The sequence below is a fragment of the Artemia sp. Qi Xiang Cuo genome, chromosome 5, assembly GCF_049724085.1.
Source record: "Artemia sp. Qi Xiang Cuo chromosome 5, ASM4972408v1, whole genome shotgun sequence".
In the NCBI taxonomy this organism is placed as follows: Eukaryota; Metazoa; Arthropoda; class Branchiopoda; order Anostraca; family Artemiidae; genus Artemia; species Artemia sp. Qi Xiang Cuo.
This window is the reverse complement of record NC_142798.1, coordinates 61,831,456-61,848,400: the sequence shown is the minus strand read 5'-3', so window position 1 is coordinate 61,848,400 and position 16,945 is coordinate 61,831,456. Positions and strand designations below refer to the sequence as shown.

The 16,945-nt window shown below is 37.3% G+C and overlaps 1 protein-coding gene across 17 annotated transcripts in view; it reads left to right on the top strand.

Moving 5' to 3' along the window:
• LOC148952349 (uncharacterized) overlaps positions 1–16,945 on the top strand; it is a 255,070-nt gene that overhangs the window by 161,336 nt on the left and 76,789 nt on the right. For all 17 annotated transcript variants that reach the window (XM_089089821.1, XM_089089819.1, XM_089089820.1 and 14 more), the window contains one exon: positions 7,692–7,788. In XM_089089821.1, the coding sequence (XP_088945947.1) occupies positions 7,692–7,788 (97 nt within the window). The remainder of the gene's footprint in view (positions 1–7,691; positions 7,789–16,945) is intronic.

Sequence of the window (16,945 nt, the reverse complement as noted above, 5' to 3'; positions counted from 1 at the left end):
CCATTGGTGATTGGGAAGTATACAGTACAGACGTTTTCAGGGGAGACTTTTCCTGGTAGTGGGGGAGGGGGTCTGGGGTTATTTGGGAGGATCTTTCTATGGAGGAAGTTTTCATGGGGGAAGGGACATTGCTATGAAGGGGGTGCCGGATTTCCCAGCATTATTTAAAAAACGATCAGAAATTAAATAAAAAGTAAAGTTTTTCAATTGCAACAGCAGCAGCATCAAAACTTTAAACGAACAGAAAATATTACATATATGATTGGGTTCACCCCCTAGTCAATACCTCACTCTTTAAGCCAGAGATTTTTAGTACTTTCATAAGAGCTATTTATTCTAATTAACGGTCTTTGTGATTAAGCGGTCAGCTTTAAAGAATTGGAACAAAATTCGAACTTTTGCTTTAAGAGCAAGGTATTGACTAGGGGGCGAACCCCCTAATATACGTATTAAAAATATATGAATATAGAAGTTCGTTACGTAAATTAATTCGTAAGTTACGTATATTTATTACTAATAAAAACGTTCGTAAATAAAATTAAACAAGTTTCGAGAAAGCCATTTAACCAAATAAAATTAAATTAATATGAAAATTTTGTTTTAATTATTCATGTACTGTGAGCCAAGATCAAAACCAGCATTTATTCAGAAATGTTCAAAAATTAAATAGAAAAAACAAGTTTTTTTAACTGAAAGTAAGGAGCGACATTAAAACTTAAAACGAACAGAAATCATTCCGTATATTAAAGGGGCTGTCCCCTCTTCAATTCCTTGCTCTTTACGCTAAAGTTTGACTTTCTCACAACTCTATTTTTTTTAAACAATAAAAAACTTTAGCGTAAAGAGCAAGGCGTTGAGGAGGGGACAGCCCCTTTCATATACAGAATAATTTCTGTTCGTTTTAAGTTTTAATGTCGCTCCTTACTTTCAGTTAAAAAAACTTGTTTTTTTTATTTAATATTAAAAAGAGTCAAACCTGATCTAAAAGAGCAAGTGGTAGAGGATAGCTGAAGCCTTCCTCAAACATTGGATGATTCTTATTGGTTTAAAGTTTTAATGCCCCTGTTCACTTTTACTTTTTCTGTTTGTTTTTAATTTTACATTCAGGGTTACCCTAAATAGGAGATTTCATTTTCATTGTTTTTCACCCCCCCCCCCGATATATTTTAACTTCTATATTAAAAGCTTCAAGCTTCAACTTTAACGATCCCTCAAAAGAGAGCAAGGAAACAGTCAACCAAGTACAGTGGTGGATCCAGGGGGCGAGGGGGGGCGCGGACCTCCCTAACGTAGTCTAAAGTTGTTTAATTTACTTAATTAACGCAAGTTTGCGTTAAATAAACTTGCTCCTAACGCAAGTTTCTCGGATCAACCTATTTTGGCCCCCCCCCCCCCTAAAAAAAATCCTAGATCCACCCCTGACCAAGTACAAGGAAAGATGTCACGGAGTCAAACCCCCACTCTTTACACTTTCAATTTCTACTTCTTATCACAATGCATCTATAATCAGAAACTGACAATTCCCAATGAAAACTACCAACTCTGAAATAAAGGGGAGCGCTTAGTTCATTTAAGTTCCTCCAAATGAAGGGAGGGGTGAAATCCCTCCTTCATATTTTTCTGAAGAATATTTCACAGACAGTTTGAAATTAGGGATATAAATGTGCTTTATAAGGCTTTAAACATCCGTTTTCACCCCAAGAAGTTCTGATGACCCCCCCCCCCTATTAGTATGCTTCGGGGCGAATGCACCACAACGTGGTAAAATATCTGAAACTGGGAAGCTTTTTGAGTATTACCTCCTTAATTACAAGTCAACAAATGATCTCAGATTTCGCTTGAGTGCATTTTGTCCCCATTCAGATCAAAATCGGTGATTTGCTTCACAAACTGTCAGAAATTGGCATTTTTCTGTGACAGTGGGATTTTTTTGTTTACTGAAAAAGGCATTAGAAGTTCTGATAATCACTGTTCTGATAATCCATGACCACCATTTTGGTGCGATCGCTACTAAAAAAAACCCACAGGGAAATAAACACACATCCTTAACCAGTCTTCTTGGTAAACGTGAGAAATTCTGTATTATTACAAATATCACCTTGAAGTCTCCACTCTGTGGTTCTCAGATACATCCATTTTCTTGTGTAATTGCACCAAGATTGTTCCTCATTCAGGGTTGTTTTCGCAATTTTTATAAAATGCTGCACATTTTGATATGCTAATTTACTCGTATTTTTATGAGCTGATTTAAACTCAATTTATTTTATATACCTGGGTATCAGGACGAAAATATGTGTATTTTGACTAAAGGTCTTAGGGTTTTGGTTTCTACTGACAAGGTCCACTCTTTATCTGCTTTTATAGATGAAGTGACTTCAAAAATGACGATGAAAAAGCATGGCACATAAAATCAAATTAATAAAGTTATACAAAACAGCGAGCAGAACTTTTGACATTATCCCTGATTGTGGCCGTGACGATATGCCAAGCTTTTGACATTATCACAGATTGTGGGTGTGACGTTATGTCATTGAATTTTGTTGTTAAAACTGCTTCTATATGAACACGAAAATACTGCTCATAAAAGCACTCTTCAGAGTACACCACAAGCCGCCAGGTTTGCAAAGGAGATGAAATTTCAGCCCATACCAATTTTCACAATTCGAAAAAATTTCTAATATCTTTAATATCCAATGTCTTTGCATTTTATGTAAAGAAGGAAATAGGAAAGGATAAAGAGGAAATAATAACAAAAGAGAGAATGTTTCCTGAGATCAGTAACAAAAAAGAGAAAGTGACAGTTTTTTTCGCCGTCGACACTAAAAGAGTCTGTTTTACCAAGCTAATTATTTTTTTTTTTTTGTTTTACCCATGCAGTTTCGTAATTTTTTTCCTAACAGATTTTCTTAGTCATTAGAGTAATTTTTTTCAGCTCTTATAAACTTGTTTATAAGAGCAGAATACTTGCTCTCAATTCAAATTTCAATATAAAAAATAATGAAGTATTAAATAAAGTAAAACTCTAGGTCAAATACGTAAATAAAACTTTACTTTTTAAGCACTAATTTGAAATATAGAATTTAGTGTTCCAGCCAGACTGTAGTGCTTTAAGATTGAATTTTATTTTGTGACTAACGTCTTGTGTTACTCTCACATACATATTGTTAGCTTGATAAATTTTGAAGCAGTAACCATAACCACAATTTAATCAAAATTTGAAAGTATTTGTTTTGCTAAGATTACTTGCGGTTTATTATTTTGTGGAAAGGTGTTTCTTTATTTATTAGAAAGAGAAAAGAAAGACAGAAAAATTCTCCATACACACATTGCACAATTAGAATGAAGTATTTCTTTAGTCTAAGGTCTTGCAAATATTAAAAATTCTTAGGTGTGAGGAGAGTAATCTGATGCTGCACGAAATGTGCCAAACGTTTCTCCTTTATTTGTAGGAAAAAAGAGTGAAAGCTACCAAAATATGAACCTGTTTTGCTTGCTTGGAAGCTATGTGTTTTGACTTAGAATGATAGCAGTGCAGGAAAACTACCCAAAAGAGAATTATGACCTGGCAAATAGCAACGTAAAATATTTTTTACACAATTTTGTAGAAAAAAAGAAGAAAAAGATGAGTGACGTAACAAAGCTGCACATCTTAGGCTGATCCCAATTTTTTTCTTTTTTGTGTCACTTCCTGCCAAAAAGAAATGAGATGTTTCTTGAATCCAAGTTTTATTTTGACTTACAATGACAGACTGAGCAATTTTTCGATCTCCAATTGCCTTCAAATGTCTCAGAGAACGGATAGATTTGAATTTCCCTGCTGAAGGCCTATCTACCTTAGTTCCTCCATAGGATGGATGATAGGCGTGATCATCAAGAAGCGAAAAGGATCATTTTCATACAACTCTGAAAAAGTAATGCCATCTTTGCCTTTCACAGAGAATGTGTGTCTTGTTGGCTTTACTCTAATTAACCATGGCTCTCAAGTCTTTCATTACTTCTACCAAGTTGATAATTCAAAAATCAACAGACTCAGATGTATCAGAACTGATGTTCCTTATTCATTAATACGGATTTTGTCTACTTGTCGCTACAGTTTCTTTCTTCCGGATTCTCAATGGGCGAATCTCCAGCATTTCTGTTGAGGGAAGGCAAGAGGGGCTCATATCCGGATAGTCAGGGGGCATGGGCGGTATATTTTTTTTCTTTTTTTTTGGGGGGGGGGGAGTAAATGCCCTAATCTTTGCCTTTCCCCAACAACACCCCTCCCAGCATCCTTCAGGTCCTTAAAATTGACAGTCCTTCGCTTCTTTCAACTTCAAACTATGGAGTAGTACTGGCATTAGCGGGTGGTTTTTAATTTTTTAGTGGGGATTTTCCCACAATTTCCACTTCTGAATCCAGACCACGCTCCATCACAATGTTTCAAGCGGTCGTTTCGATGTATTCACGAATCTGAGCTTGATCCTCCTTGGCCATTTTAGCCACTTGTCCCTTAGCCACTTTAGAAGTGACCCTCCGTTCTTTTTGTTCACTTTCTCCGTGGCGCCTCCTGGAAAGTGCCACCCGGGGCGTTCCTCACCCTCCTTGTTGTGCAACTGTATTCAGATGAATAAAAATAAAATCCCAGGAGATTGCAAAGCATAAGTCAGAATAACTTTTTGGCTGTTCTTTCATGGTCTGGTCTCCGAACAAACCCTACTACAAGTTGCAAAGACCATAGCACATGTTAAAGTCTTTAAGAGTGCTTCAGTCTATTTTATGCACAGCATAAAGACCTATAATTTATATACTGTGATTTTATGGCACTAATTTATATGTTACCGATTTTGACCGATCGAGGCAGTCTGTATTCAATGCCTTGGTTTAAAAATTGATAATGCTCGCAAATCTTATAGGGGTTTTTACGCTGTAAGTAAATAAGTTACGTTACGTTAAGTATGGCCTTTCAATCTCAAAGAAGTCCTGTTAAACTAGGCGAACATAAAAATCCATAAATTCATCATGATCATAGTCTAAAATTATCAAACAGTTCGTGGTGACGAACTGTAAGTAAGGAGTGACCCGGCTCAATAGTAACCGAAACTCTAAATAACAGAATTTTATGTATCAATAGATGAATCAAAAGAATTAGATTTTAATGCTGATTTCAAATATATAAGTTTCATGCAGTTTAGTTCTACCCATTAAAAGTTACGTGCCTGAGAAAAATTGCCTGATTTTCGACAAAAGGGGTAAACACCCCCTAAAAGCTATAGAACCTTGATGAAAATCATGCAAAAATGCGGAATTTCGTATTTTTTGCCAGAAGAAAGATCACGGATGATTGTTTATTTGTTTTTTTTGTTCTTTTTGTTTTTTGGTGATCGTATCGACCCAGTGGTCCTAGAATATCGTGGGAGGGCTCATTCGAATGGAAATTAAAAGATCTAGTGCCTCTTTTAAGTGACCAAAAATGGAGCGCTACTAGGCCCCCTCCCACGTTTTTTTTCCCGAAGTCACCCGATCAAAATTTTGAGATAGCCATTTTGTTCGGCATGGTGGAAAATATAATAACTATGTCTTTTAGGATAACTCAATCCCCCAAAGTCCCCAGGGGGAGGGTTGAAAGTTATGAACTTTACCCAATGTTTACATATAGCATTGGTTATTGGGAAGCATACAGACATTTTCAGGGTGGATCTTTTCTGGTAGTGGGGGGGGGGTCTGGGGTTATGTAGGAGGATCTTTCCATGGAGGATTTTTTCATGGGGGAAGGGACATTGCTATGAAGGGGGTACCGGATTTCCCAGCGTTATTTAAAAAACGATCAGAAATTAAATAAAAAAAAAGTTTTTCAACTTAAAGTAGGGAGCAACATCAAAACTTTAGATGAAAAGAAATTATAACCTATATGATTGGGTCCGTCCCTTACTCAATACCTCGCTCTTTAAGCTAAAGATTTTTTTTAGTACTTTCATAAGAGCTATTTATTCTAATTAACCGCCTTTGTGATTAAGGGGTCATTTTTAAAGAAATGGAACAAGGTATTGACTTAAAAATATATGAATATAGAAGTTCGTTTTGTAAGTTAATCCGTAAGTTATGTATATTTATTACTAAAAAAAAACGATCGTAAATAAAATTAAACAACTTTTGAGAAAGCCATTTAACCAAATAAAAGTAGAATTAATATGCAAATTTTGTTTTAGTTATTCATCTACGGTAAGCCAAAATCATAACCTGCATTAATTCAAAAACGTTCAAAAATTAAATAAAAAAAAGTTTGTTTAAATGAAAGTAAGGAGCGACATTAAAAGTTAAAACGAACAGAAATTATTCCGTACATGAAAGGGGCTGTCCCCTCCTCAAAGTCTCACTCTTTACACTAAAGTTTTTTATTCTCAAAAAAAAAAATAGAGTTGTGACAAAGAGTCAAACTTTAGCGTAAAGAGCCAGACGTTGAAAAACTAAAATGTGGAATGAAGATGAAGATTGTGATCAAACCTGGAAGGTTTTAAAGAAATATTTGAAATAAATTTCTTTTTCAATTTTATTAATTTCTCATCAAGAAATTCCATTTTGCTGCTGTTGACTCTCCCATAACGTAACATAAGCTTGCGTTATGTAAAATTCTATGTAAAGCTCAAGTCTACAAGTCTACTTGCTCTTGTCTACGTTACGGACAAAATTTGCTCCCTAAAAAATAGCTTAGAGATCATAGTCTTAGGTTATGCTAGTGTGTAAGGTTCTACGGTGTAGTATGAGAGCACCGTCAAACCATAATACCATTGATATCTAAAATGTTACTTCTGTCTTGTTCAGGATCCTTATAACTAAAATAACGTTATGGCTTAAATAATTACTTCTATTAACGATTTTCCTTTACTAAGTTTTGAATAACGGAATTTAGTAATTTGACATATTTTAGCCAGATAAAACAACTACGTTAATTTAAGATTGTAAAGTAGCTGATCTACTACTTTCACAAAGAAATAATAACTTTTAAAAGAAGACATTATTATTGCTAAATCAAATCATTGATGAAATGTGGAAACAGAGATATGTCATTGTTCTTGGGAACTGGCCTTACCCATGGCCATCTTCATGAAAGCAGTGCAATCCTTTCAAAAAGAGATAGTAAGAAAATTATCTAATTCAAACAGGCTCGCGTGCATCGGGAGTTTTGGTCTTCGGGGCCTTCCCCCCTTGAAATCCAGAGTTTTTTACGATTTTTCCAACTATTTTTTTTTTTTACATTTTCTGCATTGTTCATCAATTTTTGGCACTTTTATCAAAGTTGCGTTCCTCCAACACCCCCTTCTAACCGAAATGTCAGACCTACTTGGAACAAAACCTTGCGTAAATGTCTGAATTCTAAGTTACTCAGATTTTCTTTGACTTTATAACAAGACGCACATGCGAAACATGCACAAACGCATTGCGAAAATTGCTTTAGATTCTTGTTCAGAAAAGTTATCTGCATTTACTTCACTCCATGTATTAATTAGAAATGCACTATTAATTTAAATACGTCTATATTTGGGAATCTTACCTCCTTGCTTCTTCAGACCTTTAGCCGAAATCCGTGTTCAAGTGTTTTTACACGGCGGCAACTAATCACATTTATATTCAAACAGAAGTTGCTATTGTCTCCATAAAAGGCAATAATCTGAAGTTGCAGATCCAATTTTAGTGTTCTATAATTTTTTTAGGGAGAGAAAGGAGAAAGAGGTGTTGCAACTACAGTAGATGGCAAGCAAATTCCAACAGGATTTCTTGAAGGTCCGCCTGGCCCACCTGGCCCTCCTGGTAAGCCTTTTTTGGCATGCCCCTATTGAGCAAAGGGTTTATTTCTTTTTAATAATTTATCAGTCTTTGTGCTGTATTAATTAAAACTAGTCCCTCAGAAAAATATGTTTCTTCCTGTTTTTCTTTTTAACGATGGGATTCTTTTGTCCCTTGGAGCATAGGAGGGGGGGGGGCAATGATTCTAATTAAAGGACAAACACTGAAAACTATCTTCATTTCATGCTTACCATAAATATGTAAATTTTTAAAGATTTAAGCAACCACTTACTACAATTAAATCTAAAATTAACTCATTGAAGCATATTAATCTAAATATAAAGACCCTAAGAAGATATTTGGCAACAATTCTAACCGTTGTGTATTTTATTGAAATAGGATTGACTAACACACTTTTTTTCTGCTACTCTTGTGCGCATAGCTCGTGTGCAGAAACATGACAATCTTTCAGGAAAAGGAATCGAAGACTTTTCAATTGGTTGTGAATAATGTATGAGAAATACTGGCCCTTTAGCGTCATCTATCTTCCTGAGTTAGGACTATCGCTTCCATACATTTCTAGTGCGGCAATACCCCTTTACCGGTTTTAGAGTTTTATCGTTAGTGCCAGTGCTTTTATTTTAGTGAAAAGAAGAGGTCTTAAATAAATGAAACCCAAAACGAACAGAAATTACAATAAATAATGGAGTCAAACTCAAAACGAGCAGAAATTAACATAAGTTAGGCTCAAAATCCCCAAGCTTTCCAAAGGTCGGAAAAAGATCTGCACTCTACCGAAAAAAATACAAATGAATGTTCATTCGGTTTAATAAACATATACGGATATTTAGTAATCAAAATGTTAATATTATTTGATTTATTAAAGTTATAAAAGTAAGAACATTTACATTTGTTTCAGTAAAGTGCAAATTATGTCTGGCCTTGGGAAGGCATAGGGGTTTTGAGCCTAACTTATGTTAATTTCTGCTCGTTTTTAGTTTGACTTGGCTATTTATTGTAATTTCCGTTCGTTTTGGGTTTCATTTATTTATCGATGCTGATTTGTGGTAGTTTCACGCTTGGTAGATTATTTTATTTTATTTTTGCTCATTTTGTTTAATGGAGTTCTTTACTTTTGTTTGAAAAACTTATTTTGTGGAAAAAGTTTTTTTAATTAATATATATAGTACTGGGAGCCCGGCGGCTTTTATGTGTAGTAAAACTCACTTAGTTCCAAGATTTTTCCAAACCTGGACAGATTAATTTTACTGACTGGTCCTTTAGTTTCCAAAATTTAAGCTGTTTCAAAAAGTGGAATGATATAAATAAGTTTGTAAGGCTCAGTAAGCTGTAATAAATATTCGAATAAATGACGATTTTTTCAATACCAAAGAAAGGAAAAAATACCAAATACCAAAAGGAAAAAAGTGAATTTACGGCAGAAGGGAAATGATAAGACAAAATAACGCGTATTTTGAAGAACGAAAGAAAAGTTGAGAAGAACAGCATAGCAATGTAAAAGGGGAAATAAAATGATTAAATTCTTAATTGAAAACAAGTCATTACTTTTTAGCCCCTTCATCCTCCCCCCCCTAAAAAGTACAATAAACAACGAACTTGCCATTATGAGTGCTCTATCAATGGTGTGCTAATAGACTCTAAGAAGAATCATACGTTTAGTCACCTTGTGATTGCCGCAGTGGATGTGGACGCGGACTTACTATAATAAGTTCTCCGGTTCAATCCCGCGGGTTGCAAGGAAAGATGAACAAATTCTTAATATTGTAATTTTTTTTTTCTTTTGTTTCAATCATTTTCTAATATCGGTTTCTATCAGGCTCAAGGGTATTTTTGTTATACAAATAAATAAAGAATATTTTTCTCCGCCACAGTTTTAGTAATTTCTGTTCGTCTTGGGTTTTATTTATTCATCGATCCTGATTTGTGGTAGTTTCACGCTTGGTAGATTATTTGATTTTATTTCTGCTCATTTTTTTTTTAATTGAGTTGTTTACTTTTCTTTGAAAAACTTATTTTGTGAAAAAGTTTTTAATTAATTTCTGTTCATTTTATATTGCCATAGTCTTTTCAAGGAAAAAGAAAATAATACTTTAAATTTTTTCGTTTTTTTAAGAATTTATAATTTGGCCTGCTATTTGTATGCTGGAGAAAAATTTTCAGCAATTTTTAACAACATACGCCTTTTTAAAAATCTGGACAGTAGTGTTTAATTTAGTTCCATACCTCCTCTAGTTGACCTGAAATGAAGAACTTGATACCATTCGCAAAAAAATCTGTTTACTTTCTTTGAGAGCTTGGATACACTTAAGCTATTTTGATTTGGTTAAATTTTAAAAGCAGAAGTAGCCCCGAAAGTTTGAACATGATACCCTCAGTCGTTCTTGGGATACTGCTGAGACACCGTATTGGGAATTAGCATTAACACAGTTCATTTTGATTTAATCTTAAGGCAACATTTAGTTTTTAAACTTAAAAGCAAAGGGGAGGGTGGGCGTGGTAGGGGGATTAGTTTCCCTCCAATCACTTTTGACTATTAAAAAGGGCATCATCCCTTTCTATTTTCAATCGAATGAGCCTTTTTCGAAGTTCCTACGACAACTCCTTCGATACGAAGTGCCCTGGTCTAAAAAAAACAACAAAAAAAATAATATATTATACCCACATCGATCTTTACTATAAAAATGTCAAGCCTTCCAATAACTTTCGACTATTAAAAAGGGCACAAGGCCTTTCGATTTCCAGTTTCTACGACAACGCTTTCTATAAACACCTTATATGCCCCCAGGGAATAATTTACAACCCTTACCCTAAGGGCTGTTAGGGTGGTTGTCATCCTCTAAGACCTAATTACAAGAACTTTCAGCTATGTTAAAAAAAATGGCTATCTCAAAATTTTGATTGGATGTGTTTAGGGTAATGGTGGTAGGGAGAGGGGCGTTATTCGCTCTCCAATCACTTTTAACTATTAAAAAGGTATTTGCCCTTTCAATTTCCAATCAAATGAGCACTTTAGTAGTTTGTACGACAACGCTTTCAATAAAAACCTTATATGCCCCAAGGGAATAACTTACAACCCTCGCCCTGAGGGCTGGGGGGGGGGTGTCATCCTCAAAGACCAAATTTCAAGAAATTTCTGCAACGTTGAACAAAATGGTTATCTGAAAATTTTTATTGGATGTGTTTGAAGATATTGTGGGCGTGAGAGGGGGGGGGGTTAGTTACCCTCCAATCACTTTCAACTATAAAAAGAGCACTATCCCTCTCAATTTCCAATTGAATGAGCCCCTTTTGAAGTTTTTACGACAACACCTTATATGCTCCCAGGGCATAACTTACAACCATTGTCCTGGGGGCTCTGGGGGGTTTTTCATCCCTAAATACATAATTTAATCAAATCTTTGATATGAATATCTCAAAATTTTGATTGGATGTGTTTGGGGGAATGATGGGCGTAGGGGGGGTCTAGTTGCCCTGCAATCACTTTCGACTAAAAAATGGCACCAGCCACTCCAATTTCAAATCATTTTGAGGCCTTTTCGAAGTTTCTACGACAAAGCCTTCTATAAAAACCTTATATGCCCCCAGGGCATAACTTAAAACCCTTGCCCTGAGGGTTGTGGGGGAGTGTCCTACTCAAAAACACATTTTTTATTTGGAAGTCAACTACGCTAAACGAATTGGCTATCTCAAAATTTTGTTGGGATGTATTGGGGGGACGGATGGGCGTGGGGGGGGGGGCTAGTTGCCATCCAATCACTTTCGACTATAAAAAAGGGCACTAGCCCATTGAATTTCAAATCTAATGAGCCTTTTTTGAAGTTTCTATGACAACGCCTTCTATAAAAACCTTATATGCCCCCAAGGCATAACTTAAAACCCTTGCCCTGAGGGTTGTGGGGGATTTTCATCCTCAAAAACATATTCTCTATCTGGAAATCAACTTCGCTAAAAAAAATGGCTATCTCAAAGTTCTGATTTGATGTGTCCGCGGAAATGGTGGGCGTCAGAGGGGAGTTAGTCGCTCTCCCATCACTTTCAACTATTAAAAAAGGCACTTGTTGTGTCAATTTCCAATCAAATGAGCCCTTTAGTAGTTTGTACGACAACGCTTTCAATAAAAACCTTATATGCCCCAAGGGAATAACTTACAACCCTCGCCCGGAGGGCTGGGGGGGGGGTGTCATCCTCAAAGACCAAATTTCAAGAAATTTCTGCAACGTTGAACAAAATGGTTATCTGAAAATTTTTATTGGATGTGTTTGAAGATATTGTGGGCGTGAGAGGGGGGGGTTAGTTACCCTCCAATCACTTTCAACTATAAAAAGAGCACTATCCCTCTCAATTTCCAATTGAATGAGCCCCTTTTGAAGTTTTTACGACAACACCTTATATGCTCCCAGGGCATAACTTACAACCTTTGCCCTGGGGGCTCTGGGGGGTTTTTCATCCCTAAATACATAATTTAATCAAATCTTTGATATGAATATCTCAAAATTTTGATTGGATGTGTTTGGGGGAATGATGGGCGTAGGGGGGGGTCTAGTTGCCCTGCAATCACTTTCGACTAAAAAATGGCACCAGCCACTCCAATTTCAAATCATTTTGAGGCCTTTTCGAAGTTTCTACGACAAAGCCTTCTATAAAAACCTTATATGCCCCCAGGGCATAACTTAAAACCCTTGCCCTGAGGGTTGTGGGGGAGTGTCCTACTCAAAAACACATTTTTTATTTGGAAATCAACTACGCTAAACGAAATGGCTATCTCAAAATTTTGTTTGGATGTATTTGGGGGAATGATGGGCGTTGGGGGGGGGGGGGGCTAGTTGCCCACCAATCACTTTCGAATATTAAAAAGGGCACTAGCCCATTGAATTTCAAATCTAATGAGCCTTTTTTGAAGTTTCTATGACAACGCCTTCTATAATAAAACCTTATATGCCCCCAGGGCATAACTTAAAACACTTGCCCTTAGGGATGTGGGGGAGTTACCTCATAAAAAACATATTTTAAACCTAGAAATAGTCACTACTTACAAAAATGAAAATCTAACCATTCTGATGGTTGATGTTGGGGAAAAAGTGGGATGTGGGGAGGGGGCTAGTTACCCTCGGATCAATGTTTAATATTAAAAAGGGCACTATCCCTATGTATTTCTAATCAAATGGGTCTTTTTTGAAGTTTCTACGACGACACCTTATATAAAAATCTTATATGCCCCCAGGGTATAATTTAAAACCCTTGCCCTGAGGGTTCTGAGGGAGTGGCCTTCTCAAAACCATATTTTCTATCTGGAAATCAACTACGCTGAACAAAATGGCTATCTCAAAATTTTGATTGGATGTGTTTGGGGGAATGATGGGCGTGGGGGAAGGCTAGTTGCCCTCCAATCACTTTTGACTATTAAAAAGGGTAATAGCCCTTCGAATTTCCAATCAAATAAGCCTGTTTTGAAGTTTCTACGACAACGCCTTCTATCAAAACATTATATGCCCCCAGGGCATAACTTAAAACCCTGGGGGGGGGGGGGGAGGGGCTAGTTACCCTCCAATCACTTTCGACTATTAAAAAGGGCACTAGCCCCCCCCCCCCCCCAATTTCTAATTGAATGAGCCGTTTTCGAAGTTTCTACGACAACTCCTTCGATACGAAGTGCCTGTCGAAGAAATAAAAAACACATTGTGGCAACATCGTTCTTTACTTAGGCAGCGGTTACGTGCTGCCTATGATTAAAAGGGTACTAGCCCTTCGAATTTCCAATCGAATGAGCCTGTTTTGAAGTTTCTACGACACGATCTTCTACAGACGCTTTATATGCACCTAGGGCATAACTTCAAACCTTTGCCCTCAGGGTTGTGGGGGAGTGTCCTCCTCAAAAACACATTTTCTATCTGGAAATCAACTACGCTGAAAAAATGGCTATCTCGAAATTTTGATTGGATGAGTTTGGGGGAATGATGAGCGTAGGGGGGGACTAGTTGCCCTCCAATCACTTTTGACTATTAAAAAGGGCCCTAGAACTATCGATTTCCAATCGAATGAGCCCCTTTTGAAGTTTCTACGACGACCCCTTCCATATGAAGTGCTCTGCTCTAAAGTAAAAAAATAATATATGGTACATTGTGCCAACATGGTTCTTATTTGCCCTCAGGGCATAACTTAAAACCCTTGCCCCGAGGGTTGTGGGGGAGTGTCCTCCTTAGAAAGATATTTTCTATCTGGAAATCAATTACGCTGAACAAAATGGATATCTTAAAATTTTGATTGGATGTGTTTGGGGGAATGTTGGGCATGGGGGGGGGGGAGAGGGGCTAGTTGTCCTCCAATCACTTTTGACTATTAAAAAAGGCACTAATTTCCAATCGAATGAGCCGTTTTCGAAGTTTCTACGACAACTTCTTCGATACGAAGTGCCTGTCGAAGAAAAAAAAATAACACATTGTGGCCACATCATTCTTTACTTAGGCAGCGCTAGCGTGCTGCCTATGATTAAAAAGGGTACCAGCCCTTCGAATTTCCAACCAAATAAGCTTGTTTTGAAGTTTCTATGACAACGCCTTCTATAAAAACATTTTATGCCCCCAGGGCATAACTTAAAACCCTTGCCCTGAGGGTTGTGGGGGAGTATCCTCCTCAAAAACATATTTTCTATCTAGAAATCAACTCCGATGAACAACATAGCTATATCACAACTTGTCGTGGACGTGTTGGGGGAATGATAAGTGTGGGTGAGCTAGTGGCCCTCCAATACGATTCGACAATTTAAAAAGACACTAGCTATTGAAGTTGAAAGGACCCTTTTCGAAGTTTCTGCGACAACTTCATCTATACGAAGTGCCCGGGTATGGAGAAAAAAAAGCACATTGTGCCCACATCGTTCTTTACTTAGACAGCGCTGGCGCGCTGCCTAAAATATTGATTGGATGTGTCTGGAGAAAATATGGGCGTGAGAGGGGGGTTAGTTGCCTTCAAATCACTTTTAACTATTAAAAAGGGCACTAGCCCTTCAAATTTTCAATCTAATGAACCTGTTTTGAAGTTTCCACGACAACGCCTTCTATAAAAAACCTTATATGCCCCCAGGGCATAACTTAAAACCCTCGCCATGAGGGTTGTGGGGGAGTTTCCTCCTCAAAAACATATTTTCTATCTGGAAATCAATTACGCTGAACAAAATGGCTTTCTAAAATATTGATTGGATGTGTTTGTAGAAAAGATGGGCGAGAGAGGGGGGTGCCTTCAAATCACTTTCGACTATTAAAAAGGGGTAGTTTACTTAGGTAGCGCTAGCGTGCTACCTATGATTAAAAGGGGTACTAGCCCTTCGAATTTCCAATCGAATTAGCCTGTTTTGAAGTTTCTACGACAACGCCTTCTATAAAAACCTTATATGCCCCCAGGGCATAGCTTAAAACCCTTTTCCTGAGGGTTGTGGGGGAGTATCCTCCTCAAAAACATATTTCCTATGAGGAAATCAACTACGCTGAACAAAATGGCTATATCAAAACTTTTGATTGGATGTGTTTGGGGGAATGATTAGCGTGATGGGGGGGGGGATAGTTGCCCTCCAATCACTTTTGACTATTAAAATGGCACTAGCCACTTCAATTTCGAATCGAATGAGCCCTTTTCGAAATTTTTACGACAAATCCTTCGATAAGAATTGCCCGGGTATGGAGAAAAAAAAGCACATTGTGCCCACATCGTTCTTTACTTAGGCAGCGCTAGCGCGCTGCCTAAAATATTGATTGGATGTGTTTGGAGAAAAGATGGGCGTGAGAGGGGGGATAGTTGGCTTCAAGTCACTGTCAACTATTACAAAGGGCATTAGCCCTTTGAATTTCCAATCGAATGAGCCTGTTTCGAAGTTTCTACGACTACGCCTTCTATAAAACCTTATATGCCCCCAAGGCATAACTTAAAACCCTTGCCCTGAGGGTTGTGGGGGAGTGTCCTCCTCAAAAATATATTTTCTATCTGGAAATCAACTACGCTTAAACAAAATGGCTATCTAAAATATTGATTGGATGCGTTAGGAGAAAAGATGGGCGTGAGAAGGGGGGGGGGGGGGTTAGTTGCCTTCAAAACACTTTAGACTACTAAAAAGGGCACTAGCCCTTTGAATTTCCAATCGAAAGAGCTCTTTTTCAAGTTTTTACGACAAAGATTTCAATAAAAACCTTATATAACCCCAGGGCATAACTTATAACCCTTGCCCTGAAGACTGTGGGGGGAGTTTCCTGCTCAAAGGTATAATTTCCTGGCTTTGAACTGCGTGGAACAAAATGGTTATCTCAAAATCTTTATTGGATGTGTTTGGGGGAATGATGGGCGGGGGGGGAGGGGCTAGTTGCCCTCCAATCACTTTCGACTATTAAAAAGGGTTCTAGCCCTTCGAATTTCCAATTAAAAGAGCCTGTTTTGAAGTTTCTACGACATCGCCTTCTATAAAAACCTTATATGCCCCCAGGGCATAACTTAAAACCCTTGCCCTGAGGGTTTTGGGGGAATTTCCTCCTCAAAAACACATTCTATCTGGAAATCAACTACGCTGAACAAAATGACTATCTCTAAATTTTGAAACCCTTTCCCTGAGGGTTGTGGGGGAGTTCCTCCTCAAAAACATGTTTTCTATGTGGAAATCAACTACGCTGAACAAAATGGCTATGTCAAAATTTTGATTGGATGTGTTTGGGGGAATGATTGGCGTAGGGGGGGGGGATAGTTGCCCTCTAATCACTTTTGACTATTAAAAAGGGCACTAGACACTCCAATTTTCAATTGAATGAGTCCTTTTCGAAGTTTCTACGACAACACCTTCGATACGAAGTGCCCGGGTATGAAGAAAAACCAAAAAAAAAAAAACACATTGTGCCCACATCGTTCTTTACTTAGGCAGCGCTAGCGCTGCCTATGATATAAATCCATAAAGAACAAACAGGAATAAAAGTAAGAATTGTTCATATAATAGTAATGGGAGCAAATAAAATAATTAATAAATACGACCCAAGACTGTATTGCTGCCTCCCCCGCCCCCTTTTGAATTATAGTCTAAACTCTACTCTGGAGTTTATACTTTACTTAAAGCAAAATGAATTGGGGCGTGTGTGCGTCGATTGATCTGATTAGGGGGGAATTTCTGGGAACTAGCAGTTGAAAAACA